The sequence below is a fragment of the Danio rerio genome, chromosome 2 (genome assembly GCF_049306965.1).
Source record: "Danio rerio strain Tuebingen ecotype United States chromosome 2, GRCz12tu, whole genome shotgun sequence".
NCBI lineage: Eukaryota > Metazoa > Chordata > Actinopteri > Cypriniformes > Danionidae > Danio > Danio rerio.
Window position 1 is genome coordinate 36,364,154 of NC_133177.1, and position 21,612 is coordinate 36,385,765.

Consider the following 21,612-nt stretch of genomic DNA (forward strand, 5'->3'; position numbering starts at 1 on the left):
GACCAGGCTGTCTGGCACCAACAACCATGCCACTTTCAGAGTCCCTTAAATTACCCTTCTTCACCATTCTAATGCTCGGTTTGTACTGCAGCAAATCGTTTTGACCATTTCTGTATGCCTAAATGCATTGAGTTGCTGCCATGTGATTGGCTAATTAGAAATTTGCATTTACGAGCAGTTGGACACAGGTGTACCTAATAAAGCCATAACAAAGCTAAGTTATTTTAGCAGTTTTTAATAAGTTAAATAAATGTCCATGTGATATCTAGTTTATCTATGTTCCCTATGATATTTAAACATTTTGCATTATTTTACGTGAACAATGGATAAAGTTTACTGTAAAGTATATATTTGTTGTGTGTCATTCCAGTTGAAAGTAAATGAACTGAAAATGCTTGAAATGTACCCGCAATTCTAAAATGAGTTGTAAGTTCTAGCAGTGAAATGTATGTATAGGTTTTAAGAGAAAGTACAATAATGCAGGTTGTTACATAGCAATAACCAAACAAATAAAATAAACCAAAAAGTGCTGTATGTTAAGGTAATGTTTGATGAGCATAGGTTAATGAAGTCCTGTAGATAGTTTTATTAACTCATTTCTACAAACTGATTTATTTTATATTTGTCATGAGGACAGTAAATCATATTTGACTAGATATTTTTCAAGACACTTCTATACAGCTTAAAGTGACATTTAAAGGCTTAACTAGGTTAATTAGGTTAACTAGGCAGGTTAGGGTCATTAGGCAAGTTATTGTATAACGATGGTTTGTTCTGTAGACTATTGAAAAAAAAATAGCCTAAAGGAGCTAATAATTTTGTCCCTAAAATGGGGATAAAAAATCATAACTGCTTTTATTCTAGCTGAAATAAAACAAATAAGACTTTCTCCAGAAGAAAAAATATTATCAGACATACTGTGAAAATGTCCTTGCTCTGTTAAACATCATTTAGGAAATATTTTAAAAAGAAAAAAGTGGCTAATAATTGTGACTTCTTGTGACTGTATATGCCATGATTTTTTTTCTTTTTTAATGCATCTTTAAAAAATATATTTGTATAAATTCATTCTGTAGTGCCGGGTTTAATTAATCGTTGAAACCAGAGTTGGCATGCGAAAGGTCCCCTGATAAGTGTGCTTATGTGTTACTCAGTGATGCACATGCACAACCAGAGCACATTATGTTACTCAACCATCTGTAGGGGTCAAAATGAGGAAAATTGGCTAAAAGTAATATTTTTATTTTTATCTTACACTATTTAAATGAATCTTAGTAATGTATTATTCTATATAGCTAAATATTACTGTCATTTTAGTCGCACATTCCATTTCATGAGTGTTATATAATCAGAGACATTGAACACAATCAAAATATTTTTTCTTAGACTAATATTTAGATATTTCTGGTATAAATATTTATGTCTCTCATAGGTATGCATCAATAATTATTACATAAAATCAAATATTTCCCAATTTTTTAAGTGTTCAGTTTTTTAATAGAGTTTATTAGAGCAGATATTAATCTTATGGTCACGACTCATAAGAATAAAGTAAGAGTAAGCCACTCTCGCGTTTGTGGGATGTTTGATCATGGGATTAAAAAAGAAACAGAGAACTGATAAAGATTATTTGAACTATGTGTTATGCCACACACCACATTCTGCATAAACCTCTGTAGGCATTCTGTGTTAAGTTGAGAAGTCGCAGGTTATTTCTCACTTCCCTTCTTAAGCTGACAGGGTCACATTCCTGCTCTGAGTTACTCCGGGAGAGCTGTGCTGCTGTCAGTCAAAGGCTTCAGGCTTCACCCAGAGATGCTCCTCCTACTGTTGTAGGATAGTATATTTGGAGAAGTGAACTTTTGCTGAAATATATCATTTTAAGATGAGAAATGTTTAGCACTTTTTTAATTTCTGTATCTGTTTTCTTTTTTTTCTATTTTAAATTTCTAATGATTTATTTTTCTATTAAAAATTAATTTCGCTTAATTAAAAGTTGAATTGTAATATTCAGATTTTTTTCTAATATTTATTGTTAATATTTCTCTTTTTTCATTTTAAAATATTTTTACATTCTCTTTTACATTCATTTTGTTTTGAATAATTTGTTTTACCTTAACTTCTTTTTTTCTTGCATTTTTTAGTTTTTGTCCATTATTTTCATTTACATTTTCTTTCTTTTCCTTAGTTTTTTTTATTCTTTTTTTCCCTTCCTTTCTCTTTCTTACAAAGTCTAAACTCTGAACCACTCATTAGACTCCGTTCCCCATGAGACCCCATGACCGTGTGTGTTTATGAGTGTGTCTTGGTCTTATATAAAAGGGCAGATGGGCCCAGCTGGACGATTTTTCTCTTTCACTTTGTGCTCAGCAAGACTGATCCTTGGAGCAAACGCAACGGCTGAAACACCTGGGCATTCCAGAGCATAGGGACAGACATCACAGTGAGCAGCGGAGAAACATTCAGCTAAACAATACATTCATTTACCGGAAAGTAAACACAACTTAGAGCGTGAGAGCGGCCATGTTTTGAAAAGTATTAACAGTCCGTTTTATAGAGCTATATTCCCAGTACTCCTTGTGTTGTTTTGGACATGATAGATGGATTTAGCATTTTGTTGAAGCATGTATGTTAGTGGGCATTTACTATAACAGACAGTTCATCTTCCAGGTGTTCACACCTGTTTCAGGTTCTTCTCTAGATCTTCTTTTTTTAACCCAGGGCCTTCAGCTGTGCTATAGCAGTTGTTCTGAGAGCCATCAGCACAAACCATTACAGGTGTCCAGCTGCTGGCCTTCAGACAGTCTCAGTTGTGGCCTTATGATTAGAGAGTGTCTTTTTTAACGCAAAAGTCAATCCCTGAATCAATCCCTGCGCACCGCTGTGTGTCTGTGTATTTGTGTGTGTGCATTTGCATATAAACAAATTCTGTTCAACTTCATTTACTCCCTCAGTCTTACCAGTTAGTCCAAGTGTACTTTGATTTTTATAATAGATTGTAAAAGAAATATGGACAACACGTCCACTGTAGAAAAAAACAACTTAATTTAAATGTTTTTTTTTTTTTACTTTCATCTTGTTTGTTTACATGCAGAGGGCATGGTTTATGACTGATTTCAGGGTACCACCAGGGGGCGGTAAACTATTTTGTTCACTGTTTATTCAGGATCTGTGAGGTACACTTGGTTTTTACGTATACGCTAGAAAATGTATACAGTGTGCTTATCAAAAATTAGATCAATGTGGATTGTTTTATCCACACATGAACTGTTTCTGCATAACTGCCTACATGGTGTAAAATAGTCCTTGCCATGGCTGACGCTGATGCGCTACTTTTAAAAAATGTAGCTACTTGTCGCAATGACGCATAGCACAAGCTCTGTGATTGGTCAGCCTGGTACTGGTGACAAGCATGGGCGGTGCTGAGAGCCACAAGTGGCCAGACCTGTGAAGGAGCTCCAGATGGAAACTTTTATTTCAAGTTTACCTTATCATTAAAGTTGTTGCAGAGTTCCCATCTCTGAATGACTGAAAACACTCGACACAGAGGAACATAAAAGCCTGCTGCCAGCTAGCATTTTGAAAGTGTTATTGCAGAGCAACACAAATAGCACGCGGAACTATAAATGCACGGCTATGCGCAAGGCAGGTGTCGTGGTTTATACCAATCACTCGATGCAGAAGTATAAACCAGCCTTTAACCTATATGTCCAATAGTGCAAGCTATGCTTAAGAGCTTAACCTTTGTGGTGTTTCTGTAAATTTACAGCAGCATGGCAGTGTTTGCTTTCAAGATATGGTCAAAACCTAATAATAATAAAACTACTGTATTTATTGAAACCAATTTACTAAAAATTCCATCTAATTTTCAGTTGTGACAGATGTCAGTGAATTAAACTGACAGAGATTGGTTGCTGCACCTCTCATCTTCTTTGAGAACTCTCTACTCAGTACCTAAACACCTACCTTACCAAATGTTAATAAGCAACTAATTAGTAGTTTATTTATTAGTAGTTTAGAGTCTTAGTTAATGGCGTGTTTGACAATTTCACCACTTGCGCTCATTGCGCTGTTAATGCTGTCAATCCCATAATCCACATCTTCTGCAAAGAATGAATTAAAAATGCATCCTCAGCCTCATTCACTCTGCTTAGTAGCATTTTGGTCTATTTCAGGTACAAGAATAAATCTCTCCAGGGTTTTATTGTTCTTATTTTGTAAGAATAATGTATTAATGCAGCATCGTTTAATTCCGTCCAAAATGAACACTTGATTTGGCCTGAAAGCAAACTGTGGGATGTTATTTATTTTGCTGAAGCACATGTGTCAGTGGGATCCTGCAGGGATTGATGGCCCAGGGAGCTCAGACTCAGATGCTGCAGTGTCTCTGAATGTGTGTGTTTAGTGCCTTTTGTAACATCAAGCTCCTGTAAACACCTAATTTAAAGTAGTTCATCTAAAGATTGTCTAAATACTTTATTTCATATTATTAATTTACACACAATTGGTATGAACTCACGTTAATTGAAAAACCACATTGATACAATTATAGTTTTAGCATCTTAAAAGGGTTGTTCGGCCAAAAATAAAAATGACCTCATTATTTACTCTTTCTCTGGGTTTTAAACCTTTTTGAGTTTGTTTCTTTTGTTCATCACAAAGGAAGATATTTGAAAAGTGCTAATTGATGGTACACATTGACTACTATAGTGGGAAAAAATAGGGAAATGTCTTATTTTCTGTTTAAATATTTTTTTCATATAAAAAGTTGCTACAATTCACAAATAATTACAATAAAGCAAGTAACGCCTTGAATTAAATGTGAAAATTTAAAGTTCTGAACTGAAACATACTGTAGTAGCTGTTACATGCAAAAAAATAATAATAATAATACAATTTTTCAGTATGTATTTGTTAAGCAAAATCGCAATTTGGTCTGATCCCCAGGGCTGCTAGGAAGACTGCTAGCATCAACGCTGAATGTTCATCTCCCGCTGCGGTCTCACTGTGCAGGCGAAGCGCGTGCTCCGATCAGATCGTGAGCTTGCCTTAGAGGTCAACATCAAGAGCATCTGATGGAACAGATGGAGAGAATAAACTCTAAATCAGGCCGACAAGACCAAATGGTTTTTTTGAGCTTATGACTGTGATTTCAGTTCCCATCAAGTGCACTCCAGAATGCTCTCAGAGACCTCAACATTGTTGTGTGCAATATACACTTAGAGTTTTTATGAAATTCTCAAACTTTTTGACGGTTGATTGACACTTTATTGTGTTTTTTCCTTGTGACTCGGTTTTTTTGATAGAGGGTTACAGGAAGTAGTGTAATTGAAGTAAATAATAAAAAAAAACTCAAGCTTGCACCACCATGGGAGCTCTATATGTTGGAAAGTGCAGAATCGCTTCACCTTTAAGATCCCTCAAATTTTCAGTTGAATTTAACCAGGTCATCCTAGACGAAACGTGATGAACATTTGTTCACTGAAAACATGGTCCCTGGTCATTAGGAAAATACTAATCATCATCTACCAGCACTGCTGAAAATCATACCAGCAAAACAAATAAAATCCTAGTGCTGCATTGGGGTCTTAAGAATTAAAACAATAACTATGTGTAGATTATTAGTGACTTGTTATTCGAGAGACTATATGGATTGTAGTCTCTACAAGGATTATGCACTACTATATACGTAAACTTATGCCATTTCAAGATAAATATCATAAATCTAAGTAATGAATTTTAAATGGTGTAAAACTCATTCATTCGCATTCGTATTAAACTTTTAACGTTGATTATATTAGGTGGTGGACATATTGCAGATTGACATATGTCGGTATAAGATTCTGACAGTATGATGACCTTGTATAAAAATATCACAGTTTCAGAGTATTGTACTCACTCCTCTAAAATATATTATTTTTAAATGTTTGGGTAAAAAATATATTTTGCCCCCTTTGAACACAGTATATTTTATTTTGAGAAATGTTTAAAGTGTTTTGGAACAGTAAACATGTCAGATTAAATAACTCAAGTCAATCATTGACTTCTGCTATCTTCATTAGTTTCTAAAACACAGATTATTTACAATTTATAATCTTTAGGTATCTTTTCTGCTGGAGATATTGTTATCCTAAAAATAAAAAAAAAATTAATAAAATATCTTACACATACCTTAGAAATGATATTAAAGAAAATTTTAAGTTTAAAACCTTGACTTTTCCAAACCGCGGTATACTGTAACTTGAAAACAGTTATCATCCCATGCCTGATTGCAAATCCACTGTTTGATTCTCAGAGTTTAATGAGGACACTTTACACTTTTTAAAGTTGAATTTGTTTGCATTAGTAAGCTGCATTAGTTAACATGAAGAAACAATGAACAACACTTCTACAGCATTTATTAATCTTAGTCAATCTAGCAAGTTATTGTTTGCTAACTTTGCTAATAATTTGCTAACTAGCCACCGATAAGGCTTTTTGAGCTAACATGAACAAGCAATAAAGAAATAGCAATAAACAAGCAATATTTATTAGCTAAAAATACACTTGTTGAAATAGGTTACTTGCTTTAAAAATATAATAATTATATTGTGAATTGAAGAAATAGTTCACGAAACAAACAAACAAACAAAAACTTTTACTTTCTATTTAATCACTCTCAAGTGGTTTTAAACCTTTTTGAGTAACTTTTTTCTGTTGAGCAAAATAAATTATTTTGAACAATTTTAGAAATCCTTAACCACCAACTTCATTTTTTGGAAAAACAAATACTATGGAACCTAATTGTTTCGGGTTTTTAGTTTTATTTTTTTTTCAAATATCTTATTTTGTTTTCTATAAAAGAATAAATAAAAAAATAAAACAGTTTTGTTACAAGTGTAGGCTGATTAAATTTAAAAACAGAATTTTCAGTTTGGGGTGAGCTATCCCTTTAAAAACTAATGTTAACAAATGAGAACTAATTGTAAAGTGTAACCTTTTTGTTTGCGGTTTCTGTTTTGTCTGTGCTTGTTATGAAAAATGTCTCTTTTTTCACTTCTGTCAGGCTCAACAAGAGGATCCCTCCCAGCAACATAGTTTTACTTTCATTCATACAAGTGTGTGTTTGTATGTGTTTCAGAATGGAGCAGTTCCAGGAGAGCCAGTAAAGAGAGATGAAAACTCCAGGAGAGGAAACTGGGGCAACCAGATTGAGTTTGTCCTGACAAGTGTAGGCTATGCAGTGGGGCTGGGAAACGTCTGGAGGTTCCCTTACCTCTGCTACAGAAATGGAGGAGGTGACCGTTTTTATCCCTTTCTTTTTTTTTTTTCCAATAGTTGTTTTTCATCCTCTCAGTACCTGTCATGCACTGCTGCATATTATTATGTATGTTCAGATTCTTAAATTAGAACAAAGTTAACCAATATAGCCATTGTAATCTAAAGTTAAACCGATGCTATTTAGGGTTTTGTTTTTCTATGTCATGCCAATAAGTCCTTTTCAAATTCCTTGCTTCCTTAAAAGGGTACTCGTTTGGTATCAAGTCTCATAACACACCACACTTAAAATAGACCAGGCTAAGAGTAAGCAAGGGACTCCAGCAGAAGCTCCCAGATGACCTGGCCCAGAAACCTGTGCCCCATGATTCTCATATTCCTAGAGCTGCTTATAATCAGGGGCCATACCCTGAATTAGCCCATATTTCAGATAAGTAACTGAACTCCCGGCAGATTATGCTCCTGTAAGGTCTTTTGGCACCTGCGTGTGGGCAGATTTTTATTTACCTTAATTTTTACTATTTGTATGCACTCAGTAGAGCTGCCTGGATAAATATCTTAATAATCTTATTCCTAAATTCACTGTTTTAGCTATGTGTTTTAAACATTTTTTCCATTACAGCAAACATTCAGATTTGCTTTTGTTCTCAAGTCAGTAGCTGTTTTGTAGAGCTTCAGAAAAGTCTTTTCAGCTAAACAGTGTTTCAGTGTTTCAGTTTTCAAAGAAGAGGTTGCTTCTAAATTTGAGGATTGAAATTAAACTTAGAGGCTTTATTTTAGAGGTTTAGTAAAGAAGGGCCATGTTTGGCCCAAAGGGCAAATGGCATATACAGAATTCTAGGACAACACAAGGGTTAAATAGATTAAATCTCTTATTTAAAAAATAAAATAAAATGCTGTTAAACCAGTCAGTGGTAACATACAATACAAACTAAATGGATTTGTCTTTAGCACTGTTTATGCCTAGTATGAAGCTTTTTGTTTATTATCTGATCACAAGTAGACATTAAATACTAGTGCTAACTGAGTCTTAACATTTGGAGCTTGTCCAGTTTTGACTACTTCCAGAGAAAATTAAATACACTACATGACGGAAGTCTTGTCATCGATCCCAGTTGTAAGAGCAACACTTGACTTCTAGTTAATGACTTGGAAAAGTGACAGAAGATTGATTTTTTTTTTTTGACAGTTGAACTACATCCCAACCATCACAAATACTGCAGAAGACCTATTAAGACCTATGTTTTTTTGTTGTTTTTTTCATTCCAGATGAGTCATTCCAGATGACTTTATTAATAAGTTATTTGAGTCATTGCAGAGATGTATGGATGCAGTCCTCCAATGAGAGTCATACACAATATTCATTCGTTTTCCACTGAACCTTGACTTTATATTTTATATTATATTATTTTATATACTGTACATTATTTCTGTTAAGTGACAAGACTTTTGTCTAAACAAAGCCAGACCTTACTGTCCTAATTAAATAATTAAAAATCAAGGCATGATCATATTTTATTCTGGTCAAATAAGCGTGATCTAGAGGCCTTTTACTTTCATATAAGCCACCTCTGATACCAAATGATCAACTAGAAGTCAAGTTATTATTTGTTGTTCATAAAACTTGGATAGACGACAAGACTTTTGTCAGGGAATTTACACAATCATTCAGATTTCTTCTGCTATGTTCATACTTGTGTGATCAAATGCATTCAGACATCCTCTAAAGACTACCTACATCCTGTGAAGACTGCCTGCTGATCTTGGCTGATTTAATGATTTTAATTTGATTATTATTTCTTCTTTGGATTTATATGTAAATGAGCTTATTTGCAACATTTGACTGAAAGATCAGGAAAACACTGCATACATACAGTACACCCGCACTTAGACCAACTCACTCAAATATTTTAGGAATGTAGTGAAAAAAGGCAATGTGTCTGTGATTTTAATACCATCTGTGTCTGATTTATTTACAGAAGCTTTAAACAATACTGTAATAGAACCAGACAATTCTTCAAGTCATTTCTAAAATGCCTCTTGGTTTCTTGGTATTTGTGTAAAAACACCTGTATTGCTGTTTTGATTGATGAGTCAGAATCAAATGAATGTTATATAACTGTGGCTTTGGGTGTGTCTGTTAATCACAGGTGCCTTCATGTTCCCATACTTCATCATGCTGGTGTTTTGTGGCATCCCTCTATTCTTCCTGGAGCTCTCCTTTGGCCAGTTCACCTCTCTCGGGTGCCTGGGTGTCTGGAAGGTCAGCCCTATGTTTAAAGGTGAGCACTTGGCCATTAAAGAAAATCCTCCCATCATTTACCCACTCTCCAATGGTTCAAAACCTAGAGTTAATATCCTCTTGATAAACACAAAAGAAGATATTTTGAAGAATGATGGAAATTTGAGACCTTTGAGCCTTATATTTTTTCCCGTACTATGGATGTCAAAGGCTATATTAAACCAATTGAGCATTTGTAAATGGTACTGCTCCTATAAATATCGTGAAAATACCTCTGAAGCCTTTTTATTACAACAAAAAACGTTTAGCTGGAACTCTGTGGCGGGGTTGGCATTAAATGAATGTCTTGGCTTGTTTAGTATTTTAAAAGTAATTAATTTTTAATATAAGCTCAGTATTTCCTTCACATCAGAGAGGGTTGCAATAAAAAATTCACATACTATAATACTTAAATTGTTTACTGTAAGTTTAAGTCAAAACGTGTTTAGCAAATAATTGTTAAATGTTTAGTTACTGTTACAGTGCACAGCATGAATGTGTACATCGCCCTTTGAAAATGAATATTTCTTATCAATTTCTCTGTGAATATAGACAATATATTTTGGTGCATCTGAACAATGAATACAACAGTTATATTCATTAAAATTGTGGTCACCTACACTGTTAAAAGATCCTTATTGCCTTACATTTTTAAGCTCAAATCAAATAAACATTATAAGTCCATTGAACTTATGTTAAACAAACAGCTTGCATAACTTATCAAATTAAGTTAGAACATGATAACTTTAGGTTAATAAGTACCAATGACCTAAAACATGTGCTGTCAGAACTAATTGATCATATATTTTTTTACAGTGTAACATCTTTAGTAATAGTAAGATTATACATTTAAATTTAAATGAGGTGTTGCAAAAAATTTATAGTTTTTATGATTTTCTTGATTTTGCTTTTTTTTATTAAAATGTCATTTAATATTTTCACTGACACAAATTTTTGCATCGTTTTTGAATTCTATAGAAACTCCTGCATTATAAGAAATATCTGTAAGGGGTGTACAATCCATGCTGTGCACTAAATATATTACTTCAGATTTTCCAATTAGAATAAACTTGATAGAATTTATCTGATTAAATAATTGGTTGATTTGACAATTTTTTGATTGAATGAATGAATGAATAATTAATTAATTAATTAACTATTTCTACTAAGAATGTTACTCAGAATTTTTTTATTATATCAGAATACCATAACCATTCACAATGTTGCTTAAGTATCATTGGGATGCTTTTGTAGTTTTTTAAAAATATATTTATTAAAATATATTAAAATATCCAGTGAGTGGCAGTTCTGTGGATGCAAATGCCTTGTTGATGCCAAAGGTCAGAGGCGAATGGCTTTACTGGTTCGAGCTAATAGAAAGGCATCAGTAACTTAAATAGCCACTCGTTACAACCGATGAATGCAGGAGAGCATCTCAGAATGCACAACACGTCGAACCTTGAGGCGAATGGGCTACAGCAGCAGAAGACCACACAGGGTACCACTCCTTTCAGCTAAGAACAGGAAATTAAGGCTACAATTCGCACAGGCTCACCAAAATTGGACAATAGAAGATTGAAAAAACGCTGCCTTGTCTGATGAGTCTCGTTTTCTGTTGCAACATTCAGATGGTAGGGTCAGAATTTGGCATCAACAACATGAAAGCATGGATCCATCCTGCCTTGAATCAACAGTTCAAGCTGCTGGTGGTGGTGTAATAGTGTGGGGGATATTATCTTGGCACACTTTGGGCCCAATAGTACCAATTGAGCATCGTGTCAATGCCACAGCCTACTTGACTGTACTCTGATGTTATAAAGCAAGACTCATCTCAGACTGGTTTCTTAAACATGACAATGAGTTCACTGTACTCAAATGGCTTCCACAGTCAACCAAATCTCAATCCAATAGAGCACCTTTAGGATGTGGTGGAACGGGAGATTCACATTATGGATGTGCAGCCAACAAATCTGCAGCAACTGCTTAATGCTATCATGTCAATATGGACCAAAATCTCTGAGGAAAATTTCCAGTACTTTGTTGAATTAATGGCACAAAGCATTCTGGCAGTCCTAAAGGCAAAAGGTGGTCTAACTCAGTACTAGTAAGGTATACCTAATAAAGTGGCGGGTGAGTGTATATGACTAATATGTTCTTGGCAACTAGCTTAATATAAATTAAAAATAGATGTTTTAGTTTTAATTACCTGTAATAACCCTCCCATTCATTAGTTACATTGTCCAAATTCTCTTTGAACTGAAAATGCAGAACTACCGTACTTATTTAGTAACGTTAGGTGTTTAATATGTAAAACATTTTAAAATATTTTTCAAAAATGCAGTTTAGTTATTAATTTTTTTGGGTTTTTGAAATCCAAAGCATCCCTAAACATGCTTTATTTTAAATCTCTTGCATTGTTTCTCTCTCCTGCAAGGTGTGGGCTATGGAATGATGGTAGTCTCCACCTACATTGGGATCTACTACAATGTGGTGATCTGCATTGCATTTTATTATTTCTTCATGTCCATGACAAATCTGCTGCCCTGGACGTACTGTAACAACCCCTGGAACACCCCTGACTGCAGTGGGGTGGTGAGCACTCATCGTGCCAATGCCACTTTCGCCAACATGTCTGCTGTTGTGTCCGGGGTAACTGAGATAGTCAACCGCACCAAGAGGACCAGTCCCAGTGAAGAGTACTGGAGGTATGCTTTCATTCATTCTTTTTCTTTGCGGCTTAATCCCTATATTAATCAGGGGTTGCCACAGCGTAATGAACCACTGGAGGTATACTAATATCATATAATATTTAGGTCACACTTTATTTTGATGGACCATTTGTTGAATTTAAGTTACATTGCAACTAATTGTAATTACATTATAAGTAGACTGTAAGGTTGGCGTTGGGGTGTAAGTTGACATGTACTTGCAAAGTCTCTTATAGTCAGTTAAATGTCTGTTGAAGGAGCAGCATCAACAGATGTTAAGCAGACAGTCCACTAATACTCAAATGGACCATCAACATAAAGTGTTACCAATATTTATCCTCCCCATCGTTTATTTTGTCCTGCATGTTCTGCATGCTGATTAAACAACCTGGCTTTGATCAGACAAATGTATCTCAAATAATATTAAGCAGTGAAAAGCACTTTTTAAAAATAATATTTTACAAAACAAAAATGAAATGGTATAATATATAACAAATATTTCTATTATATGAAGACAAATGTGTAAGTTTTGCATTTCACTTTATTTTTCAAGTGTAGAAATAGCAGAGAAGATGTTCAAGTCTTTATGCATTTTAAATAATAAATTATAATAAACATTACCATATTTTGTGTTTTTGGAAGATTAAAAAGATTTTAAGAGATTAAAATAATAAGAAATTGAATACAGCTTTAATCTTCTCCTCCATTAAAAAAACACAACTATCATACTTTACAAAAGACACCCACTAAAATGTCATATATAACAATGTCAAACCAAAATGGGACGTGTTGTCTTTGACCTTTATACATACATATAAGGGGGGGGGGGGGGGCTAGAGGACCTAGAAAGCTGAATATCAGTATAATTAGTCAGTCAATCTATTGCTCATCAGAACTGAATATTCATGACAGGTTTATAATTGAAAGCTAGTAATTAATACATGTTTGGCGCTTGTATTGGACTTGACAGATGTGTTTGTTGAATAATGTTTGAACGCTATGTAGGCTGACATAACAAGACAATGAAAGGCACGGAGTGTTTTGTTTTTCCAAGAGTGTGGTTGCATGTGGTGTGTGTAATGAATGCTTCACTATGCTGCCAGTGGTGGAGATGTGTGTGGACCGTTGAACATCTTTAGAAATAATTGTTGTCCATGTTTTATGAAAGACATTCTTGTTCTTGCCTTCTGTAATCTCATTCATTGTGACAGAGGTTGGTTTCGAAATGGATTGTTTAGATTTTTTTTTTCACTCAATGCTTAAACCTGAAGTCAAGGACTGACAAAAATAGATTTAGATTTTTGTGATAAAATTGATGAGGGAACGGTTCTGCTTTATCTCACATCCCGCAGTTTCTTACATGCCTCTTTCACTGTGTTTTGTTCTGTCAGGAACTATGTGCTTAATATCTCTGACGGCATTGGGAATTTTGGTGAGGTGCGTCTGCCTATCCTGGGTTGTCTGGCTGTGTCATGGTTTGTCGTGTTCCTCTGTCTTATTCGGGGAGTCAAGTCATCAGGCAAGGTGAGTAAAACACCTAAAGGTCATTGCAGGTCATTTTTATTTATACAAATATTCTCAAGTTACTGTATTATCTGGAAAATAAGTTAAGAGTTAAAATTGCATTGTTGTGGAACAAACAGACTTGCACTAACACACGAGCGTTGCTCACACATGCTCATGTGCACACACACATGTAAAAAAAAAAAAAACTTTAAAATTCACAGTATTACTGGCAACCAAAGTAAACTGTAAAATAATAAAGTAAACACTAGAAATAATAATTACTAATAACTACTGACACTACAAAAACTACTATTAAAAATACAGCACAATTGAAATTGTTAAATTACAGCGCACTTGTAAATTTTACAGCAATTTTTTACAGTGCACGCAAACACACATACACAGGATGGTGTACTCTGAAATAAACGCGCAAAATAATCATGTTTCATTTGTTAAAATAAGTTTATGCCTTATATAGTTAATGACTTATATCGTTTAAACTAAGGTTTTGGAGTATGGAGCCTGATCAATCTCAAAAATAATACATTTACAAACTAAAACGCATACATGCACATCACAATTCACAATTACATAATACAATTTGTTAATTTGTAAACACAAAATTCATGAGTAAAAAATACAAGTAAAAATAAGAAATATTTTCGCAGAATTAACTGAATTTGCATAATTTTGAATCATATCTTGAATTTACTTGTATACTTTTAAATCGTATTTCGAATTTCTGAATTGAATTTGTTTATTTATAAATCATGTTTTAAATTAACATATTGGATTTGTGTATTTATAAACCGTGTTGTTAATTTACAAACTGGATTTTGTAAACGTGAATTGTGTTGTGGATGTATTAATTTTATTTTATATATTAATTATTTTTGCAATTGATCTGGCTCCATGTTAGAGAGGTTTATTTTAGCTATATAAAGTGAGTGAAATATCTAATATAAACCACCAGAGTTTGCTATTTTGCTCCTAAGTTGTATCGCGGATGAAATATTGGTTAAATTATAATTGTTCTCCACAAAAGGGACAGCCAAAGATGTATTTACAGTTGTATTTTGAGGCTTTAATATATACAAAAACACAGGCAGGAATTAATATCAACAGAAAAAATTTTTATCATCTTTTCATTCTAGAATAATGACAGTAAGAGCGGAGAGATATGACATGTTGCATAAATATGTACTGAACACTTATCAACTATAGACTATAGAATAGACAAGACATGTCTCTCATATCAGTTTGAATGGGGAAAAATGTAACTGTCAATATGGCAAATAAAGCCCCGCCTTCTAGTACAGGAGCCAATTGTCAATCACAATAGACTGAAGATTCTCAGTGGGAGGGGCTCGAACCAGACTAGAATATCTGCAGATTTTGTGTGATTCAAATGTTTAGAAATTAAACTATAGAAACAGTTGTTGTTTCTTTTTATTGTTGATTCCTAATATGACATTTAATCATAAGCTTGGCAAGCAATTTTGGAGAATTTGATGTTTCCCCATTCAAACAGAATGTCCAAGCATACTGCCCAAGAGGCGTTTCAAAGATAGCCCCTAGTGAAATGACTTGCCTTAAAGGGACTTATACTCGACAGTCTATTTGTGTTTGTTGCCTCATTATAAAATATACATGGCACTTTTCATAATATATACATTAAACTAACAAAAGATACATTTAAACAGACCATATGCCATTTTGGTGTGGCACTGAATAAATGTATAATTTGTAAATCCTGCTCTTTGCATTCTGATGGCTGTGAACAAATGGCTGGCTGCTTATTAAAGCCCTTCTACCACTAGACGTGAAGCACCACACCACACCGCTTATTTAAAAATACTACACAATGTTTGCCATATCAGAAATGTCATTATTTGACCAACAGAGGACCATATGAGAACATTATATTAATGTCCCAAATATCCTTTGTGACATTTAAGATGTCAACATAAAATAACCAAAATGGAAGGTCACTCTGAAGTCATTGAACATCAGTGCTAACCAAAAGAGGATGTTTTAGGAATATCCCTCATTTTATGTAAAGCATTTGGGACTTTTGTAACCTTTAGAGAATGAGGCAATTATATATATATATATATATATATATATATATATATATATATATATATATATATATATATATATATATATATATATATATATATATATATATATATATATGTGTGTGTTTTGCTTTCCTAATGTTAATTGCATTAGGCAAGTCACTTTTGAAATTGTTACAGCTCAATTTAAATGAAAAAAATAAATAAATAAATGCACACACGCACAAATGGTTGTTCTATAAAATAAAAAACCTTAAACTAGAAAAAAAAACTGAAGTTAATTCAAATTAGAAGTTGGAACTGGAAGTTGCTAAGACTTCTGTTTGTTGATGTACTTCCAACCAAAACGGAATATTAAGTAAGGGCTTTCTTTTGCCCATCATTCACTTATAGCAAACCAACGGTAAGAGGGGCGTGATTAAAAAAATGAATGAAGCATATGGTCAGACTTCGAAGATTACCAAAACATCAATTTTCAGTGGAATAACTTGCATAGATTAATTGTTCACCCAAATAATAACAATGAACCCTAGCAAAATTTTATTTCACAATTGAATTGACTAAAACTGAAATACAAATAAAGATAAATTGAAATGAAAAAAGACAAATGTACAAATCAAAATAACTAAAACAGAAAACTAAAAATGTTACCTCATTCAATTTTATAAATAAATAATAAATTATGTTTTTTATCAGGTGGTGTATTTCACGGCGACTTTCCCGTATGTGGTGCTGACGATTCTCTTCATCAGAGGAATCACTCTGGACGGAGCCATCAGTGGTATAAAATACTACTTGACCCCTCAGTGGCAGAAGATTCTAGACGCAAAGGTCTGTACATTTCACATTTGCAAATTTGCCAAGTGACCACTGATTTTGATAGGCATAATGAAATATTTTGTGTTTTGTAGGTGTGGGGGGACGCTGCCTCTCAGATTTTCTATTCACTGGGGTGTGCCTGGGGTGGCCTTATCACCATGGCATCATATAACAAGTTCCACAATAACTGTTTCAGGTAATAAGCGCAACATCCATCTGAATTTATTGTTTTTCTGAGTACTGAGCAAGAGCTTTGTAGCTATTGTAATTGGTGACTTACTATATATTTGGCTTGCTTTACTCTGCAGCGCCCCCATGTGGATGATACTGATAAATGCATATAACTTTAACTGATAAATGCTTTTAAAGAACATGTGAAATTGATAACGTACATCTATAGTAAGAAAAAAAATACTTTGAAGGAGTAATTTTTTGGTGGACTATCCCGTTACTTGTTTGATTTAACTGTAAATTGAATGGAAATGTTTGTCTGTTTTCAAACAGGGACAGTATTATCATCAGTGTAACCAACTGTGGCACCAGTGTGTACGCTGGCTTCGTTATTTTCTCAATCCTGGGATTCATGGCTCATCATTTGGGGGTGGACGTATCAGAAGTGGCTGATCATGGTCCAGGGCTGGCATTTGTGGCCTACCCAGAAGCCCTGACACTGCTGCCCATTTCACCACTCTGGTCTCTGCTCTTCTTCTTCATGCTCATCCTATTGGGTTTGGGCACTCAGGTATTCATTTTGTTCTGTAACTTTTCTTCTTATCTCATTACTAAAGTTCTGCAATTACACTGGCTTAGAAGTTTGTCAAAAAAATCTAATACTGAAAACCAGGAAAATGAGTAGCTATATAAATTTGCAATATAAAGTTGCAATATAAACTTCTATTATACAATATATCCATCTCAAATAAAATAAAAAAGTAATGTAGAGGATTTTTTATTTATTTTAATTTCATTTATTTGTTTATTTTTGATTACACTTAGTTAAACTAACAGTTTTAATTTGTTTTGAAAACCTTGATTAAGACACAGAATATGAGTTTTATAGTGTTTTGAAGTTAAAACATTGGTTTCAATTTACTAGGACTTCTATGTGAAGCTGCTTTGACACAATCTACATTGTAAAAGTGCTCTAGAAATAAACATGAATTGATTTGAATTTTGTTATCTTAAAAAATCATTTTTTGGTTCTTTAAAACCTCTAAATTACCATTTTTATTTTAAATTTGGCAGAAGTGTCATCAGAAGTTTATAGAATAAACCAAAATGTTCACAATATGTATGGCATTTCTTTTAGAAAAAGTATTGTTTACTAATAATTTATATAAAAATTCATATCGTTTCTGATATTTTATGTTGTAGTTCTGCCTGTTGGAGACTCTGGTGACGGCTGTAGTAGATGAGATTGGAACTGACTGGATTATCAAAAATAAGACTTATGTCACACTGGGAGTTGCTATAATAGGTTTCCTTCTTGGAGTGCCACTAACTACACAGGTGAGCACACACACACACACACACACACACTTACACACACACACACACACACTTACACACACACACACACACACACACACATACAAACACACACATAAACACACACACAAACAAACACACTGTGTTTTATAAGATAGTTTCCTCATAAGGACCAAAAAATGCCCCACAAGGTTTACTATGGAGCCAGATCAGTGACAAAAATAACACATTTATAAAATAAAATTGATACATCCACAACACAAGTTACATTTCCAAAATACAATTAGTAAATTCAAAACGCGATTTATCAATGCACAAATCCAATTCGTAAATTCAAAACATGATTCATTCATTCGTTCATTCATTCGTTCATTCATTCATTCATTTATTCATTCATTCGTTCATTCATCCATTTTCTTTTTTGCTTTGTCCCTTTATTAATCGGGTTGTCACAGTGGAATAAACAGCCAATTTGTAAGTTAAAAGCACAATTCAATAGTATGCAAATCCAATTCGTAAATGCAAAACACGATTTATAAATACACAAATCCTTTTCATAAATTTAAAACATGATTCAAAAGTACACATTCAATTTGTAAATTCAAGATATGGTTAAAAAATACACAAATTCAGTTCATTTGGTGGAAATATTTATGATTTTTACTTGTAAAATAACAAATTATGTTTACAAATTGACAAATTGCATCTTGTAAATGTGAATTGTGCTGTGCATGTATGAGTTTTATTTTGTAAACGTATTATTTTTGAGACTGATCTTGCTCCATAGTTTAACAGTATTGCTATACTTGTGAGGACATTTAAAATGTTTAAATGCAAGGTACTCACACACATCCTTCATCCATGGACTAACATAAGTTGTTGTCCTGTTTGTGATGTAGGCGGGAATTTACTGGTTGCTGCTCATGGACAACTACGCTGCCAGTTTCTCTCTGGTCATCATCTCTTGCATTATGTGCATCTGTATAATGTATGTCTATGGTAAGTCATCTAAGGCACTTTCTACACGCCCCTACATAAGCCACACTAGAACTGAGGTGTTCATTCTCAGAATTGCTTTCCTTTCAGGTCACAAGAACTACTTTAAAGATGTGGAGATGATGCTGGGCTTCCCTCCTCCAATCTTCTTCAGGATCTGCTGGAGATATGTGTCTCCTTTCATCATTACTGTGAGAGACAGTCTGTTTTTATTTATTATTATACATTTCTTTCTACATTCTTCAAACTAATCCTTCTTTTTGGTTGTTTTCCCCACAGTTCATTCTGATATTTACAGTGATACAGTATAAGCCCATTACCTACAATGACTATGTCTACCCTGGTTGGTCATTGGTCATTGGGTTTGCCATGGCTTTGTCTTCTGTTATCTGTATACCTATATATGCTCTGTTCAAGATTGCCATGTCTGAAGGATCCACCTTTTTGGAGGTAAGACGTGTTCAGATTTAAGTGCTGTATAGAAAGTTCTTAAAAGGATAGTTCACCCATTAGTGAAAATACTCATCCCTCACACTTATTCCACATTTATTTGAGTCTCTCTTTTTTGTTTAACACAAAAGATATATTTTGAACAATCTTGGAAACTAGTAACCAGATGCCACAATTTGTCAAATGCATCCATAGTAAGGAAAAAAAAAGCATTATAAGACTCAATAGCTCCTTTCACACAGTGATACCAGTAATATTTTAGAAAATTTCTAGAACGACTTTACCGGTAAATAAAATAAATGCGCTGTTCACACAGGCAAGGACATTGCCTGAAATGAGCTCTAAACCTCTAAATGACCTCTCGTTTTTGTAAAGATAGAAGAGGTCAGGCTTTTGTTGATGGTTTCACTTTTATTTAAAGCTTTAGCATTCATGCAGCTTATGCCAGAGACATCCAAGGGCTGAAGCGTGAACCACAGCTAAATGTTTACACATTTGACTACATAACAAATTCTGTGGATGAATAAGTATTGTGAACAACTTTGATGAACACATATGGAGGAACACTTGTCGAGATGTACATAATGTGTCAAGCAACTGAAGCAGAGCTTCAACCACGCGGATGTAAATGCCTCTAAATGTTCTGATTGGCTGGAGTAGACGTCTCACGTCAGCGCGTTCAAATCATGAACACACTCTTTCCGACAATTTTTTTCTGCGTTCACATAGAGCAGCATTCTGGCAAATTACCATATTGCAGTAATGTTACAACTTCCCTTTCTGGAAAATTGCTAGAACAAATTTACTAGTATTTACCGAAAAGGTCTGTATGTGTGAAAGGAGCTATTAAGTAGAAGTTTCCAACATTCTTCAAAAAAATAAATAAATAAATAAAATACTAGGTATAAAAAAAATTTTTAAACCATATTTTTGGGTACCTACTTTTTTTGGTAAATGTTTAAAATTATGTAAATTTGCATGCAAACAAACATCAGTCATGTCATAATAATATTATTTTTTCAAAATAATTTTTTGTCTATTGAATTATAATTATTATTTGGTTCTTAGAATTTTTTTAAACATGGTATTGCATTTTATATACAGTTTGTCACTTAATGGCCTAACATCACATCTGTATAACAACTGTTTCACACCGCACATGTGAGCAACGTGTGAGTGTTTTCTGGCGTCCGTGTTAACAGATTAGAGCTTTCATATTGCACGCAGAAGCAGCGCAGCAGTGCTGTGATGGTTTCGGCGCTGGGTCTATTTTTGCCGCGCTGCTCATTCTCAATTAAAGTGACAGTGCATTGATAATGACCAAAAATACATTGAATGACAGTAAAAAGTAGCAATTTTACCCACTAAATGCATCAGTAATATATACTGATTTTCATATTTTTAACCAAATTAAGTTAAAACTATTAAAAACGACAACAAATATTTAATTGGGGTCAAACTACAAAACCAAATTTAAAACAACTTTAGTATTAGTTTTGCTAATTTAAGTTTGATCATGTATAAATATTATTATAACAATTGTATAAATATTATTGTAACTGTAGCGTCACGGTGGTGCAATGGGTAGCACAAACGCCTCACAGCAAAAAGGGTAGCACAATCGCGCAATGGGTAGCACAATTGCCTCACAGTAAGAAATTTGCTGGTTTGAACCCCGGCTGTGTGAATGCAAATTTATGGGCATCCACTGTGTAAACATATGCTGGATAAGTTGGTGGTTCATTCCACTGTGGCAACCCCTGATTAATAAAGGGACTAAGCCAAAAAGAAAATGAATGAATGAATAAATTATAACTATAGGCCTACATCATGCTGACAATCAAAAACAAAATGACATGATATCATAGGAGTGCACCTTAAAAGACATGAATAACACTCTTTGTAGAGCTTGAGAAGCATACAGTTCTTTAGAATCTATATACTGTAAATCTATTTTGGATGGATGGATGGATGGATGGATGGATGGATGGATGGATGGATGGATGGATGGATGGATGGATGGATG

The 21,612-nt window shown here is 33.8% G+C and overlaps 1 protein-coding gene across 12 annotated transcripts in view; it reads left to right on the forward strand.

The window, feature by feature from the left end:
- Window positions 1-21,612, forward strand: part of slc6a9 (solute carrier family 6 member 9) — an 87,266-nt gene that overhangs the window by 56,265 nt on the left and 9,389 nt on the right. For 9 of the 12 annotated variants that reach the window (XR_012387018.1, XR_012387021.1, XR_012387002.1 and 6 more), the window contains 11 exons: window positions 7,121-7,277; window positions 9,408-9,539; window positions 11,973-12,243; window positions 13,638-13,770; window positions 16,530-16,664; window positions 16,745-16,848; window positions 17,157-17,394; window positions 18,027-18,161; window positions 19,040-19,139; window positions 19,227-19,327; window positions 19,416-19,586. Coding sequence is in view for 6 of the 12 variants with exons in the window: in XM_005163495.6 (XP_005163552.1) it covers window positions 7,121-7,277; window positions 9,408-9,539; window positions 11,973-12,243; window positions 13,638-13,770; window positions 16,530-16,664; window positions 16,745-16,848; window positions 17,157-17,394; window positions 18,027-18,161; window positions 19,040-19,139; window positions 19,227-19,327; window positions 19,416-19,586 (1,677 nt within the window). In the remaining 6 variants the exon portion in view is untranslated. The remainder of the gene's footprint in view (window positions 1-7,120; window positions 7,278-9,407; window positions 9,540-11,972; window positions 12,244-13,637; window positions 13,771-16,529; window positions 16,665-16,744; window positions 16,849-17,156; window positions 17,395-18,026; window positions 18,162-19,039; window positions 19,140-19,226; window positions 19,328-19,415; window positions 19,587-21,612) is intronic. The other 3 variants (XM_073916399.1, XM_073916390.1, XM_073916410.1) reach the window with 1 other exon arrangement.